The 17815-nt window shown below is 43.6% G+C and overlaps 1 protein-coding gene across 2 annotated transcripts in view; it reads right to left on the bottom strand.

Moving 5' to 3' along the window:
• Positions 1 to 17815, bottom strand: part of LRRK1 (leucine rich repeat kinase 1) — a 917814-nt gene that overhangs the window by 339148 nt on the left and 560851 nt on the right. For both annotated transcript variants that reach the window (XM_078683102.1, XM_078683103.1), the window contains exons 12-15: positions 13222 to 13298; positions 4064 to 4193; positions 2494 to 2606; positions 990 to 1204 (exon numbers count right to left, since the gene is read on the bottom strand). In XM_078683102.1, the coding sequence (XP_078539228.1) occupies positions 990 to 1204; positions 2494 to 2606; positions 4064 to 4193; positions 13222 to 13298 (535 nt within the window). The remainder of the gene's footprint in view (positions 1 to 989; positions 1205 to 2493; positions 2607 to 4063; positions 4194 to 13221; positions 13299 to 17815) is intronic.

The raw sequence follows: 17815 nt of genomic DNA on the forward strand, positions 1-17815 counted from the left end.
TCCCCAATCACCTCTCAAAGGGCTGTGGCACAGTCAGTGCGCCTCCGAACTGGCTCTTTGTCTCTGTCCCCACATACGTAATATGACACGTGTACAGAGGCAAAGTGTTTCCCTCATGTGCATGGGGACACGTCACCGTGCAAACGTGGGAACACTCTTAAAATAGCACAGGCGCCATCTCAATTATGGAAGGGATGCACAATCGTCTGCACTGGGCACGCTAGGTAAGACAGCCCCTGGAATTGTTTTTTTAGAATCTCAATTTACACAAAGATTAACGTTTTTCCTTGTGTAACTGCATATGACGTTTAATTATGCATGTCAAAATGTTTCACTTGAGGCCAATTACACTTTCTAATTTTTTTCCTTTTTCTCTAGGGGAAAATATTTGCCCCCTTGAAGGAACAAATATCCCTCACACCCCCACCAATTTTCAGCGTGTTCTCGCCCTACTGCTACCTGGGATACAGATGTACTTCTAACCTTGTCAGGAGTAAACCTCCAAACATTTTCAAGATGGAACTACGCTGCTAAAATCTTTTGAGACTACCCACAAACCTGGGAGTTTTTCATTGGGCATAAACGTTCAAGAGCAGGCATGCCCTCAAATGCGCACTCCGTGTCCTTGGGAGCAAATTTACTTCTGCGTAGTGTTACACCACACGAGGATAATATTAGGTATAAGTGAACAGACTTAGGAGAGTAAAGTCACGTTTTGTGAGTGGAAAAAGCGTGCCTGCATTCCTAAATCATACAATTTAACAATGTAAAGTGAACTTATACATGCAAAAACTGTGAACGCATGGCTAAGTTGACAATGAAGTTCTAAATCTATTAAATGTATTTTGTTATGATGTTCCTTGCTGTGTTTCTGTGCTAAACCTCTTCTAAGTTTTAAATTACAGTGCATCAATCGTCAATTCAAAATTGATTTAAGATCACAACAGCTCAATATTTTAAGGTAAATTCTGTGGTCAGTGTTCAGTCACCTTGGAGGTCGATCCCGCTGGCCTCTGGAGCTCCCACCTGGTTGTTGTGATGGTGGATTCAGGACTAGTCAGCTGTGCAGGCTTCCCGGTTTGCAGAACCTCCAAAATGGTGGACTTTCCCTGCCGCGGGGGCCCCACAATGATCATCTTCATCAGTTTACATTGTTCTGCTTTCCTGAGCTGAGCTCGTAAATAAGACAACACAGCCCCGGGCCCTAGGCATGCAATAAAACAGTGAGAAAATCAGAAGCAATCATTTTATGCAGCAGGTTTACTTTTACATCTTGGAGGTTTAGTCAGCTAGGTCTTTCCAAAGGAATTCAAGAATGTATCCCAGTAACTGAAACAATACCAATTAATGGTTTACCAATAAGGTGAGCACTTGATTACCCAGTGGAGATATATTATCTACCTAATACTTGCAGCAGCTTCACTCAATTGATTCTTCAAATCACCAATTATGGCAAGTCGAACAATAACTGTGAACCCATGAGTACTGCCATGATCATGTAAAAGCCAAAAGTCATTCTCTCTGACAGGCCCCTGAATCTTCTGAATGTATCTTTCAACTGGGACCTTAGGAAAGATTGAAAATGGGATGGAATATTTGGGTCACACTACAAAAGTTGCATAGAAAGGACGTTTTCTTTAATCTTGTTCACAGATCCTCAAGTTTCGAAACTACTTAAAAGAGTTTATCAAGCGGAGAGAACAGGAAGGGTGAAAACAGTCAGGCTCCAAATCAATGTTTGAAGCACTAAAAGCATGTACATGGCGCTGTGCATAGTAACTGTCAGCACGATGCAATGGCCCCATATCCCCTCCAGCCCTGTCGATGTGGCTTTTACGTGTAGTACATAGGTTCACTGGTAAGTCACACTGCTGTAAGAAACAGTACTTTCACTCATGCTGAGTTCACACTATGGATCTCAGTTAGAGGTGAATGAAGCCTGGTCCATCCAGGCTGCTCGTCACAATCTGCTTCACATACTCAGGACTCCACCTCTGATAGCACCATCTCCGCCTGCACTTTTTTCCAGTAATTAATTCCTACATGGGTGGAATATGATGTATGTACTCACCAGTATGAAAACACTAGTTATCACACTCAGTCCACAAAACTCCTATATGTTATCAAAGAGAGCATCTCTGAATAAGCAGGAGTGCAGGAAATCACCTTGGGGTAGTGCCAGACATGCACCCTACAGCTGTGCTTCAGTGGCGTAGATGCAGGTTCACGGCTTCTCACCCTACCTACTCCAGAGGACCAAACACACTGTAGGTAGTTACCAAGAAGGTAATTATTAGGCCAAACCAACACAGACTTTTCTTATTTGCCAACAAAATGGGACCACAGAGTACACGAAAAGGACACTCGAGATACATTGATTTCCTTAAGGAAGCAACAACATCAGCAATAAATACGGTCTTCGAAAAGTTCAATTTCCAAAATCCAATGAAGAAGGTTCGCTCCACGTCAGAGCCACAGATGCAGTAGACTTACCGTCCTTCCTGATCTCTCCAGGCAGGTTATTTATATTCAGCTCTTCGATGTCCAGTTGCCAGAGGCCAGTCAGCTGTCCAAGCTCCGCAGGAAGTTCTCGGATACCGGGATTACTAGGCAGAGAAAGAAGCATACATATTAGAGGCATCTGTGCTGTGCAATCTCCTGCCAGCTCTGCCCTTCTGAACAGGGTGTTTTCAATGGAAGGGAAAACCACTTCCAGCTGTAAATGGTCTCCGCTCAGCAGCATCTGGAAATGCATGCGCAAGCCTTGCAACGGAGAATATTACTCGGGGACTGTATGCGACGTGGCAATGGCTGTTATTGGTTATTAAAGTCTAAGCCCTCGATTACTGGTTGACTGGGTAGCTCTGACCCCTGAGAAAGCACCTTTTGCAAAGGGGTTTGGAATAACAGATTGTGCAGAGTTTTGGACCCCCAGTGATGACCAGGTACTGCATCCATGCAGTTTCTCCAGGTACATTTCAGCAGGTCGAACCTGCCAATGTGAATTGGGACGTATGGTGGTAAATACTAAGACATAGGATCTTGGTTTGAAAAGCACAATTTGTATGCTATGCCCCATTTTGATGGGAAAACTGGAAATTGGGGGCAATTATTCCACCAAATGAAATCTTAATCACACTGTATCATTGTCCATCCTCCACCCCAAATGACCCCAGTGTCAGCTAAGGCACCCTCCCTATTAGCACAGGAGTCCTTGCAGGCACGTACTAGCTGCTTAGAGCACTTGGTAAATGTTGGTAGTAAACCTCACGGAATCGGGAACTCTGTCCATAACTCCAGCTGGAACAAAAGAGTTCTGTGCTGATATTCCCCATTCGATGAGATCTAACATGTAACTTAAGTAATTCCTTGAGAGGATTCTGGTCAGTAACAGTAATTGCGGCTACCAAAAATCTCCACACAGAATTCTGCAATACTTATTATTGGAGCCAAAGCAGGCAAACACTTTAAGGGTGTCAATGAGGAGGCTTAGGGCCTGGTTACGATCTTGGCGGATGGGATACTCTGTCACAAACGTGACAGGTATCCTATCTGCCATATTATAAGTTCCATTACATCCTATGGAACTTGTAAAACGGCGGGCAGGTTATCCTTCACGTTTGTGACAGAGTATCCCATCCGCCAAGATTGTAACCAGGACCTTAGACTTTTTTAAGGGTTTTAAAATGGGATGTGCTACTTTGTTTCACTCTTAATATTTCATGCATATATGTAAGACCTTTGAAGTGCAGTAGTGCTTCTTTTCTATTATGGTCTAAATGTTGCGATGTATTCTGCTCAATATTTTACTGTCTTTCACCTGTGTTTCAAACCACTTTTCAAACCGATTATAAGAAAAATGGCTTTTTGTCTCCTGCTTAAAAACTGATGCAGGTGCCTATTAATAATATGTTTGTGGGAGTGAATAACATCAAATTCGTTTTTCATATACAGGCAAATTAAGTGTATAACTGTCCAACAAATTTGCAGCTTTGCTATTATTAAAATGTATGTATTGTTGTGCTGCTGCTTTTCTTCTAAATGAAGCAGTTCCCCTACTTACTTTCCAAGATAAAGTTCTGTTAGATTTTTCATCTGGCAAACAGAGGGTGGGACGCACTCCAGCTGGTTGTCATTCAAGCAAAGGACCTCTAAGGAGTCACTCAGGAAAAGGGGCAAATCCACCGCGCACTCTGAAATCACAAGAAAGAAGCATTAGCTATCGATAATGAGTGTGTCCGCTTAAAAATTCAGTTTAGTAACTTAATCTGAGAGCTTTAGATAAGAGAGTTTTTGGAGTCCCATAATAATTTGCCCCTAACGCTAGAAGGATTCCAAAAACACAAGCTTAGTTCCATCTAAAACACCCAGTAAACTATTCAAATCTGTACTGCTATATAATTTGAACTTCACTTTAATGGCAGAGGACCTGATTTATCCATGCAGCCTTCCTCCCACAGTGTTTTTGCTTCTTTTGCTAAAACCACTGCTAAATAGAGCTCATTTATTTAGGTGTTAGCTGAGTGTTGGTGGTCAGGGGAAAGAGCGGCTCTGGGAGATAATTGCCCCCTTACCACAATTAGAGTCTCCAACTGAACTAGAAGTCTCAGACCCAGTGGGAGGACAACGATAATCCATTGAAGGCCAGTCTGAAGGGGCTAAATTTAGATGCGATCAGCCATGAGGGTTGTTTTAACTTGGTGGCGTATCTGCTGGTATATGTGCAGGGCTCAGAGGGATATGAAAACAGATGTGCAGAGGTTTGGCTCTAGAAAAACTGGTTGTTTTGTGTGCCTCAAAGACCAATTAACATATATCTTTGCTTCTTGCAAAAGGGCATTGTGCTCTAAATTGGTTAATTAGCAAATAGGTGCATGGTTTAAATGAATTATACATATGGCATTTGCAAGTGGGGTTCTAATACAGATCTCGCTACACTTTTATAGTGAATCTTTATACCTGCCATTTCGGAAATTCCTTTAATCTTTCCTTATTTAGATACCATCTTATCTCAAGCCCCTCATGAAGCATGAGATATGCTACTCTGAGGCTCAATGACTTCTTGAAAAATCTTGGTGAACATGAATCAGAAACGTGAACATCAAAGGTTGATAGTAGCAGTGTCACACCTTAACCAGTGTTCTGAACCTTAGCAGATCAGGTACAAGAGCACCAGCTGGATGGGATTTTTTCAAGAAAGTGAATTATTTTGTGATTGGTTTTTGAGCTCCATATCTCACGTTCTAAAATCTTGTTGGCGCCATGAGGCTGAGATGGCAAATACAGTGCATAAACTTGGTATTCATTTCATACAGGAGGCCCCTCTTGTTTATCAATCGAGCTAGTGGCAACAATGCAGCATACATTAATGATAACATGGGGTGGGAAAAATACTTTGCATGATATAACTTTTATTTAATTACAATTAGCACACAATCACCATATTCTAAAGCAAATATCCTTATGAAATGGGATGATGAAATCGTGTTTTGGTTCACAATCTTGTGGATTAAAATGGTACAAACAAGGGACCTTTACTGTATCCACCAACAAACTTTTGTTCTTAGAAGTGTATGTACAGACAGGCTACGTGTGTAAAATGTAAGGCAATGAACAGTGTTCTCTACGATTTAAAGCGGTCATGTTTTTTTAAGCTGACCTAGCTCTTCTAAATAGGTCAAGGTTCAGATGAAGGGCTGAACAATCCAATAAATTGTGAGTCTCCCAGACAGAGATAAGTTCTCCTTCTGATATCACATTCTGATATCTGTGATGCGGGAGACAATCAGTCCGGCTGGCACCTGTTTTATTAAGGCTTGTCCCTCGCCTAAAGAACCCCAATCTATCAACAACTGATCCAAATAGGAAATGGTCCTGTAAGAACAAGATACGGCCGCTATCTGTTTTATATAAGCATCTGTTACCTTCACAGGGTTGCAGTTTTGTGAGTTCTTCGCACCAGTTTGTCTCTGAATCTGATTATTAATGGCTTGACACAAGTGACACATGGCTTTCACTGACACTTCTGGAAGACATGATGGTCACTAAGAACACTACTGAAGACCAGAACTGTCTTTTCGTAGGCTGACAAGAGAAATGAGTCAATTATTATTTATTTTATTTATTTCATTTCTAAAGCGAGCTATCACCTAAAAAACGTATCCTGGCGCTGGCAGACTCATATCCGAGGGGGGCCAAACTGATGACAAGCTAGGGCTTGGGGAAAAGCCATGTTTTTAAGCTCCTCCTAAATAGAAGGAGGTCAGGGGTGTGTCTAAGCTCAACCGGAAGGGAATTCCACAGTTTTGCTGCGGCCACACCAATATAGCCGAGGAGGATCAATGGTGAGCCCGGTGGCATTCGTCCTGAGAAGACTGATGCTAAGATGTTGTTCTTCTGATGGTCAAAGACCTTTCACATCCGCGGATGGAAAGGACCATCACCACTTCTGCACGTAGGTCATGAAGATTGCACCTCTCAAGAGATTGGCAATATTTGCACATGTATCTAGTCGGAAGGATATCGATAGACACAGTACACAGAGCTCGCAGATGCTTGGTCCCTTAACTGTTACATATCACTTTTGAGTTGATGAATTTAAAGTGGCGAAATAAAAAGACTGAATGTCTGAGATGCAGGTTGACATCAGGACATGCAGGGCCTTGTTCCACTTGATTATCGAGGTACAGCCACTAAATATTATAAATCAGGTGTGATGGACGACCTGATATTTCCAAAATTGACAATAGGTAAACCATTTTCATTCAAGGTTAAAGACAAAAATTGTGTATGCACACTGAATGTTCACATTGTGTTCTGAGCAGGTGTTCTATCACCTATTGCTCACATGTTGCTGCTGTCAGTTTGGCATCTGGGAAGGGAAGTAAATTGCAAGCCTCTTTTCTTAGCTGAGCTTCTTTAGAGCACAGCACCAGAAACGCAACATTGCTGCTAATCTGAATTTGCAAGGTATGTCTTGGATTGGAATTTCTTGCCCACTAGTCACAACATTTAGGAACTTTCTGCCACACTCAAGAAGGGTATACGAAAGTAGAAGTCTTTGAACCCATCACAGAAAAGCAATTTATCTGCACCTAAAAAGAAAGTGATAACCACGTCCACTTTTCAAATTTTGGATATTTGTTTTGAACAGTATTTGTTCATTTTCTTGAGACCTAGGATTGGACACCTTCCACCTTCCTACCACAAGTAGAAAAGAGATGGAGCAGCTGCCTTTGTTTTGTGCGTCTTTTGACACATCTGCTTAGGAGTTGCTCAACCAATGATAACAGAACACATTATGCAATACATTCTGTACCCTTATGCACACAGTACTACACCTAAACGCAGCTGGCAGTCTGATTTCTCCTAAATGAACCAGAGATTCATCACACAGTCCACAATTCTCCAACATCACAGTTCTCAACAAAGGATACACTGGTACAAAATACTATATTACACACATTGCACCAGGCCTCATACACACAACATAGGACCTAAGCCAAATTATTGACAACGTGATGTTTCCTAATATGATAGCAAATCAAAACTAACCAGGCAATTAATAATTAATAACCACAGGGAATTATAAATCAAACGGGAAAATGCTGCAGCTGTAACCCAACACACAATCATACATTAAATAGGTAACGCAATTCAGACACATCAGGGTCGTACTTAAGTGGCTATTGGACTAGAGGGAAGCTTCATAATAAACATTATACAGAAAGGATACCAATCACGTTCATTGGCCTGTCGCCCATTAAAACAATTAACTTTAAAAGTTCAACCTGACACAACAATACTGTACAACCATGAATCCAGTGAATGTTAGAGCCCAGAACCCTGTGAGAACACAATATTCTGACAGCGAGAACTACAAGGCCAGAAAAACTACATAAGTGCAACACAGAAATTCTGATACATTACAAATAAATGGGGAGCAATCACAAGACTTTTCTCATGTGCCTTAGTAGCGAGTGACCAACACCTCCAGTCCACGTCCGAGGATATCCTTTATTCAATGTAGCACAATACTAGAACATATCCCCTGTTTAATCATTACATAGACCAGGAGCTGGATGATGCAAAACCGAAATCATATTCTTTGGAGCACAAATTTCTTTCTGGGCGCCTTCATGTAGGCCAGCAGAAATGGGCAACCTATCCACTACCAAAGCTCGGAATTTGGGAGTTCTGATTGACCACAAACCAGACTACAATAATTATTTTTTTACTTTAAGGATGCCAAAAAGAGATCTTTCCTTTCATCCTTCACATTTGCAAAAAACTCTCATTGCATCACTAGTTATGTCTAAACAAGACTATTGATATGGTTTGTTTCTTTCTGATCCACAATACACTATTAATAGGCTAAAACCTTTGCAAATCTCGGCAGCAAAGCTTTCATTAAAGATACCAAAATACCAATCTGTATCCTCAACCATTAAAAATTTGCACTGGCTCCCCATAAGACAGAAGTGCACTTTCAAGGCAGTCTGTATTGCTGATAAAGAACTTCACGATTTAGGCCCGACCTACCTGCAGCATCGCTTTCAGTGGTACAACTCAGCCAGAACCCTACGATCGGCCTCTGCAAAACTCACTGTTGTACCCAGATTCCAACTGTCCACGTGGGGCAGTAGGAGCATCTTTTTAGGCATGTCTAAAGCCTGGAACGCTCTACTATGAAATATCAAAAATGGTCACAATCTGCTGAACTTTAGGAAACAGCTGAAAACTTGGCTTTTTAACTCCTCTAACATAGACATATCCGCTTGTATCTTCCTCCAAGTTAGCATCAAGACACCTTCGGGTAATCGTGAGCTTTATAATAATTATTAAAATAACATAACATTGAGCCCCAAGGCCGCAAAAGGCATGTGTACCTGCTTTGTGCACCCCTGAGGCACTATGGTATTACAGACGGGGCCTCATGCAAATGACAATATAAGTCTGGCACTATACTTCTAACCTGATGTTGTCACTACCAATATATGTTACACGTTGATTCACTCTCCAGATGCCCTCACTCAGTGTTCTCGCTACACTAAGACTTTGGTATAAGCCATCCACACACAAGGTACACATGAACACCCCTGTAGTGGGATCAATGACTTGTGCCATCTTATATTACTTGTTTACCTGATTGTATTGTGATATGTTCATGTATATCACTATTACCCCACCATGTTAGCGACTACTATATTGCTCCCATTGTCTCTGTTCACTCATGTTTCATGTATGTCACCTTTACCCCACCATGTTAGTGACTACTATATTGCTCCCACTGTCTATGTTCACTCCTACTGCCCCTACCCTGTCTTTGTGAAGCGCTCTGATATCCGTAAGGATCTTGTTCGCGCTATATAAAACTCTGAATAAATAAATAAAATAAATAAAATAAGTTTGCATCTGCACCTACGCCCTATTACGGACCCGGGCGCAGAAGAAAGCAGGCATGCTGACAGTGTACCACAAAATGGTGATGAACTGTCAGTGCGCCCCCTGAGGGAAGCGCTCACAAAGGGATAAAAGGGGTCTCATGGACCCCCCAGACATCCCCCTGCAGGCAGGTGCAGTCACTCACTGCATCTCTCTGCAGGGGGATATCTGTCCCCCTGCATGCGGCTGCCACCAGCTCAAGGAAAGATGGAGAAGCTGCTTCAGTCAGCTGCTCTGTATTTCACCGAATGTGCTACTCCTAGGCCAGCACAAATTTGCGGCTGCCCCCAGGGCTGCGCATTCGTTGTAATAGTGTGCAGTATCCTTGTCAGTTCCCGGGGTACTTACTTTAAGGTGGTCTGAATTGCAAACGGGAACAATGCACCAGATCTATGATAGGAACACAGATGTTATTCATTGTGCAGGAGGTTTTCCCAGTATCACTACTCCACATGGTGAAATGTGCAAACCATGCACATGGCTGCAGTGCAATACTAATGGCCTACTATATCTGGCTTTAAATAGAATACGGAGATAAGTTAAAAGTAATTACTTAGCACGACCTATTTCTCTCCACGGATGCCAAACATTTCTGTTATTTAGAACCAACCACATGGTAAAATCTGTATTCTGTATTTGTGTATGTTTTATTTCGGATTCTTCTAGCTTCAGGGTCTTCTTTTATTCACTTTAATCTCCCTGAATTATTTTTGGATGTGTAAACAGCACTTCGATACAAGCGTCTTGTGTGTGAGGGAGGCTAAGTGGAATTTTATTGACTTGCTTTGCATAAAATTATCATTTCTGTAAATAACCTCTGGGCTCCGGGTAAACAGCAAACGGGAGAGAATCATTTCTGAAATTCTATAGAAGCTAGGCATTCAGAAGTATCACAGATAACATGGGACACATCTGATGATATAAGCATAGTTATTTTCTGGATTCGGTTTAGGATAAATGAGTTGCCTATTTAGTAGCGGGTCTGGATATAGTTTTCGAATATAATCAATTTAGGTTTTGTGTGGATTTTTTAAAAGTTAAATTCGAGCTTGATGGATATTTTACTTTTCTTTGCAGCAACGAGACAGGACAATCTTCTGAGCACAGCACACACCCCCCCCCTAAAGCAGCCAGAATGCATCCTGTCTGGTCAGTGGAATAGAGTGGAGGGGGCCACCGGGGCGGTTGCCCCAGGCGCAACATTTATGGGACATTTTTAGGGGTGCTGTGGCATTCATAGGGGCGCAATTTGTTAAAAGAAAAGAAGTGAAAGGATACTTGCCCTGCCCCGGGCACTGGCAATCCACACTACGCAACTACATCTGGTTACCTGTGACATAGCCCTGCTTGGCAGGAACACCAAGTAGGCTGCAGCTGTGTGAGCTTAGTGTGCATATGAATCCAGTTCCAGATTTTCCATACCTTGGGTGTGTATGTTTGGACTGGGGTCTGGCGTCTATGTGTGAGTGCTCCGGATGATTTCATATGGGGGCTGGGGCGTTGAGAAGTGATGTCAAAGAATCTTTGCGAAGCATTCACGCAGGTAGATCCGGAGTGGAGTTTGAGTTAGAAACCTACACAGGACCTCTCGCCCATCAAATTACGAGAGGGGACCCAGGTCTCTTATTCAGCAGAACCAACTTTAAATGGATTGATGGCTGTTGAGGTTGGAGGTGGACCTGACTGTCTACAGGATTACTGTAGAACCATCAGGTTACCCTGAAAAGTATTAATGGAAGTATAATGCCTTAGACGGGGGCTCAAGTGTCAGCACGCACCCAATGGGCAACTAAGGAGGAGACTAGAGCTACACTTAAATCATAGACTCATGCCCTACCGTGGGATAAGATAAGCATCTCAGGTGGTTACTCTATCACGAATAATGCAGGAAACTCCGGTTTCGTCATTACCACAGATATCTTACGCTCACAGTGGTTCAAGATTTATAAATAGAATGCGTTACACACATAGGCTGATATAATGGACAGCACTTCTTGAACTGCTTATATATGGCCCAATGGTGACCGAAGTGCTGGTGGTAAATCTGCTCTGACACAATTACATCGCATAGAAAAAAACTAAAGAGAGTGGAGGCGCCTGCTGTGAGTTACCACCGGTACTTCCACAGTTTTGGGCTGCACCGTATCGTAAAAATTAGAATAGATGGAGCCGTTGTATTTCCCCACCGTAGATACTGGTAAATGGTTTCTTGTCACGGGAACTCTGAAGGTATGTGCTGCATTTCCTGTGGTTCCGCGGGTGAGGAAGGCCCGTGCTGGAGGGCGGTCTTTCAGTTGCAGAGCTCCCCAGCTTTGGAACCTGCTTCCACTTCCACTCCGTAGCACTGCCAATTTGCTCCAGTTTAGGAAGGGCCTGAAGACCTGGCTTTTTAATTCTTAGTTTGTTGTTACTGCCTATCGCTTTTATTATTTTTCTTTGATGTCTTCTGTTTTTAGCTGTGTTGTGTTATTTGACTCTGAGCTGCTTGTGGAAAGCGTCGGGACACTCTTGCTGAGTAGCCGTACGCTATATAAAAGCTACATAACATAACATAACATAACATAACATTTAGCTGTAAAGGCATCAGCATTTGCTGACATTTCCAAAGTAACCAGCAGAACATAACATATTGATATACACAAGAACCAGAGCAACACAATTGAAGCATACTGGGGCACAACAAAACAATCAAAACATTAACAGAACACAACAACATCACAGTGCAATAATATAGTAAAAAACCACAGTATATAAAATGACACAAAACATCACCACCACAAGAAGATGCCATCACAAAAAATATGGACAAGACTTCTTGCTATATATTACCATCTCCAGAAATCTGGTTTAATAATACGGTGGCAATGGTGCTTCCCCAAGCACTGTGTCACGTATCATCAAGGACAAGTAATAGCACCAATGTTTGCGAACCAGTCCTATACATTTTGAAGATGACTTGCAGCAATTTTTCGCTGTTATTTCTAAAATCAATACTCTCACATTTCCCCACAGCTCCTGAGTTTATATAGAACAACCGCAGAGAGAACTCCTAACCTGCCACTGATGGGGCAAAACTGTGAGACTGTGTAACCAGGGATGTAGCGCTTGGGTTGGTGCAGCAGGTGCAGTGACACCACTGCCCTGAGGTATGAGGGGCTATTTAAACACTGATTATTTCTGATGAAACAGCCAGGAGGCTCATTTTCTTCCTTGAATTAGGGTCCATGTCACACTGGCTGCGCCAATTTGTGTAACTTTGGTATTTTGTGAAAAAAGGTCGAGCATCCAGCTTCTGTTGGCCCACGTGTCTTAAAAACAATATCATACTATCACCTACATAGTGGCTGATGCAATATCATTTTCATAGTTTCCCAAGATAGGTTAAACTGAAAGGCAAAATCAAAGAATGGCATTCTTGTACATTTACAAGTTTATGATTAGTTAGATACCAGTCCTTTGAGCCTTCCTTTTAAACATGTAAGTAAATGAAAGCATTGCTTTTTTTAATGAATGGGCAACTTGCTTTTGCGATGTAGTGTGCCAAAACATTCTGCGTAGAGCCACATCAGTCAAATCTAACAGACCATTAGCATCTCCATACACTAGGCCCAGGATGGGTGTCCTTTCTCAGCTAGAGAAACCTCCCTCACTGGAGTTCACAGATTCTGGGAGGTTTTAAGACGCCGCCCTGGCGGGAGAGGAATCCTCCTTAATGCAGAAGAACCTAAATTATATCCAAAAAGACATTGAAAATAAAAGGGCACAGCGCTCACGTACCTGTCTCGGTCCCTGCTCGCGACCTGCTTTTACTAGAAAAAAACGGAATTCGCTTAGTTCTAGTGCTCTCCTCATTTCTGCAAATAAGAGAAAAGGATAGCTTTAGACAAGAGATGCTTTTGTTCACAGGATTAAATGATAACACAAGGTTGAGCATCACAGGGACTTGCAAAACGGAGGGATTTCTGTGGAGAGGATTTGTGCTTCATGGGATTTTAATACCAGTGACTGGGAAGATCTCAGCCAATAACAGAAGATAACGATCGCTCTGACCACATGGTATGGATGCTCAGTGAAAACAAGGCATATTTCTACCACTTGTGACTGAAACTGTATAGCAAGACATGTACTCATTACAGATCAAAAAATTAGATTACTCCATTCATATGCATTATGTGTGACTGTACCTCATGAATAACATTTATGGAAATCTTGAATGCCCAGGTGGCCAGGAGCTTCGTTCATGAGTACCTTTGTTATAAGGGTTGGTTGACTAACACTCTGGACCGTTGAGCACAGAGGGGGCCAGCCAGGAGAAGGTGAAATAAAGTGCTCTATGCACAGGCTGGTCATGCATGGGCCAGATTGGGATTTGTTGAATCTCCAAGCCCAACATACATTGGACTCCATGGCTAGCACACGTTAGAATCGGATCACTGCGCATGCGCAGAACAGTGAACATCACTAGAACAGCAAATTCCTCCCATGACAGCTCCCTTACAGCGCATGTGCTTTCTTTAAGGGAAACATCGTTTACAACGCGGGATTACATCGCGATGCCATTACATCGCAGTTTTTACAACGCAAGTCGTTACAACGACTTGCGCTGCATGGCGCTCTAGGACAAGGAATAGTATAATTTACTATCCAACACCTTCCCTACTGTACATAGACTGGAGTTGGAATAGTAAATTATACTACTCCTAAGTCCAGCGCCCTCCAACGCAAGTCGTTGTAACAACTTGCGTTGTAAAAACCGCGATGTAATGTACCGCGATGTAAATGTATGCGTTGTAACGTCATACATCCTTTATTTAATCTTCTTTGCTTCAGTGGGTGCAGGCCCTGGGACACCTCAAAGAAAATGTGTATCCTTGCAGAGAAGCTTGCAAGGATTGACGGGAAGGAGAGAGCCAGCAAGAAATCTTTAAAAACCATGGAGTTCAACATCAGGCTACATTATCTCACAAAAGTTACAAAAAATCAATTTTTTCAGTTTTTATATAGAGCAAGCTTGGCCCCGGACCATTACAGCGCATTAGACGAGCACCTGATTTACTGGAAACAGTCGGAACACTGTGGCCTCAGCCACACGTGTTCCGACATCGCAAGCGTAACTACGCTTGCCTTAACCTTAAGGCGGTGCGCGGTCTAGCTGCTGGCTGCACGAGGGACGGACCCAGGAAGAGCTGGCCAGGAAGAGAGCCGCAGTGAGGTAAGTGGGGTTGGGCTGGGTAGTTTTCTGGGCTGGGGGGTTGGGTGTAGATTTCTGGGCTGGGTGGGTCGGGGTAGTTTTCTGGGCTGGAGTGGTCAGGGGTAGTTTTCCTAGCTGGAGGTTTGGGGGTAATTTTCTGGGCTGGTGGAGGGTCGGGGTAGTTTTCAGGGCTGGAGGAGGGTGGGGGTCGTTTTTTTAATTAGGGGTTAGGGTATTAGGCCTAAGGGCAGTGGAATGGGATGGGTAGTTTTAGGGACAGCACAGGGGTGGGAGGGATTAGGGGTAGTGTTTGTTAAGGGACAGTGTTGTAGGACTTAGGGCAGGGGCAGTGGAATGGGTACTCAGGGTAGTTTTTAGGGCTTAGGGGAGGGAAGAATCTTTTTTAGGGATCACGGGAGCAGGTAATTTTTTAAAAGAAGGGTTTGGGTTTTAGGCCTAAGGGCAATGGAAGGAGTTGGGGTCATTTTAGGGAGAGCTCAGGGGGGTGGGAGGGGTTTGGGGTAGTTTTTGTTAAGGGCTAGGGACAGCGTAGCGGTTGAGGGTGGTCAGGGTATATGGACCTCAGGGCAGGGGGGCAGCAGGGAGTTTGTAGCTTAGGGCAGGGGTGGGGGTTGCAACCTTAGCTTACCCCTTTACCATTCATGCCTTTACCACGAAATTGCAGGGTAAAGTAATGCATGGTTAAGACGCATTTGTGGTTTAGGCTGCCTGGTAGAGGCACGTGTGGTCTAGCCATGCGTGCCTCCATCATACAACCCCAGAATTACAGTACAAAAGGCCAGATAATTTTTTTTTTAATGCGCTCAATTAAATTAAATGATTTGCCCAGAATCATAGTATGTTGAGCCGACTTTGGACTCAAACCTGGTTTCACAGCTCCTATGTCACCAGCTCTGGCCATTATGCCACGTCTTAGTGTTAGTCATTGACACAATGCTTTGCTTTTATGTACATATTTTCTTAAAGCCCATTGACAAAAGACTAAAAGCCTGATTTAGAGTGTAGTTACTTGCTCTAATGGAGTAAGCGCACTGCAGATTTGGAGATGTCCGCTGCCCCAGCAGACATGTCTTACATTGGCAGGAACCACCCATCACAGAGATTCCTGTCAATGTATTCAAAATGTGTCATCAAAATGAGATTTTTTTTTCCCTTCAAAAACAAAATCTTAAAGGGTGATTTTCTTTTAGAAAATAAAAAAAGCAACAATCCAGCCACCATGGGAGTTTTGTTCCATGGCGTGGGTGTCATTGAAATGTTTTTACTTTCACTCAACACCACATTTTGATTGACGGTAAGCACAAATTAAAACTTCCCATTTGTTCACCCACTCTAAATAAGGAGGTCAGACAAATTGCAAAACTGCCGACAGCTCTTGCTCTGTCAGGCACTCGGAGGTGTATGTTGGCAGCAGAGACCGAAATGTATCCGCGATTGACATACTGAAGGTCCAGCAAGGTGGACTGACCTTCAGTATGTTAGAAAGGTTACTTCATCACTGTTGCGATAAAGTACCCTTTCCACCACACTTGAGCACAATGGGCCTGTGTAATCTCAGTCAGACCCGAGACAGAATTACACGGTGGGTGAAAATCTGGTACCCAGCATTTGTTTCACCACAAACATTTCGCCAGGCAAAAGCTGGCTTAAAATGCATTGAATAACAACCGGTGGATATTGAGTTTTGAATTTGAATTTAAAATACTTATAAAGCGCTGCATTCACCATGCGGTTTCTTGGCGCTATGGAGGCTAAAATAGCAGAGGAGGGGCCGTAAGAGCTGATACAAGGAAGGAAAAATATCTGGACAATTTACAGAGGGAAAGCCTGATTGAATAAAAAGGTTTTAAGGTCTTTACGGAAAATGGGATAGTGCTTGGCCGATCGTAGGTGGTCGGGGAGGGAGTTCCAAAAAGAGGGTGCCAAAAATGAGAAATTGGCTCCTCCCCACTTTTTGCGCTTGTAGCGGGGTACCTGCAAAAGTGATTGAGATGATGAGCGAAGCTCTCTAGCGGGGATATACTCCCTTATCAAGGAGGCAATAAAGGCGGGAGCTGAGCCCTGGCGCACCTGGAAGACCATACAACCTGTTTTGAAAAGGGATCGCTCCCTGACAGGCAGCCAGTGGAGCGCCTTCAATAAAGGGGTTGAGTGGTGAAAGCGGGGAAGGCCGTACACTAGTCGGGCCGCCTGGTTTTGGACCAGTTGGAGCTTCCGTAGGCTGTATGCCGGAATGCCGTTGTACAGGGCGTTAGCGTAATCCAGCCGGGAGATCACCAAGGCGGACATGATCAATTTAAGTGCCAGGGGAGAAAAAAAACGAGAAACAGCACGAATAGTGCGAAGGGTAAGAAAACAGGAAGAAACAACAGAGGTAATTTGTGAGTGGAGGGTAAGATGATTGTTAATTTGGATGCCTAAAGTCTTGACTGAGGAAGAGGGGGTGGGAGGGGGACCGAAGGAAGAAGGCCAAATTAAAGAGTTCCAGGGACTGGAAGAGCCACCCGTGAGAACCAACTCAGTTTTATCCGGGTTCAACTTCAGATGGTTGTGGCTCATCCAGTCCCTAATAAAAATCATAGTAGTCTGAAAGTTGGAAATAGAATGGGAAGAAGAAGATAGGTTGAAGATGAGCTAGAGGTCATCCGCATAATTATAAACGGTGACCTCCAGCTGCTGGAGCGCGAAAATTAAAGGATAGATATAGAGATTAAACAAAAGAGGAGAGAGAGAAGAACCCTGGGGAACACCACATGTGACCTTAAGTGGGGTGGCCGAGAAATCCCCCAACCGGACCGCCTGGGTGCGGTCCCTCAGGAAGGACGATAGCCAGACCAAGGCCGAGCCCCCGATTCCCGCCGCTCTGACACGTGAAAGCAAGATGGAATGATCCACCGTGTCAAAAGCGGCGGAGAGATCGAGGAGCACCAAGGCCTGGTGTTTGTTTTGGTCAATGCCCTCCCTGAGGTTGTCCAGGACCGATACCACAACGGACTCGGTGGAGTGCCTAGGCCGGAAGCCTGCCTGGCGAGACGCTAGGCCCCCGTTCACTTCTACATGGGCGCTGAGTACCGATGTTACGTGGCGCTCAAGCACCTTGCCCAAATAGGGCAACAGTGAAATAGGGCGATAATTAACTGGGGCGGAAGGATCCGCGCC

Source organism: Lissotriton helveticus, chromosome 3_1, assembly GCF_964261635.1.
Source record: "Lissotriton helveticus chromosome 3_1, aLisHel1.1, whole genome shotgun sequence".
Taxonomy (NCBI): Eukaryota; Metazoa; Chordata; class Amphibia; order Caudata; family Salamandridae; genus Lissotriton; species Lissotriton helveticus.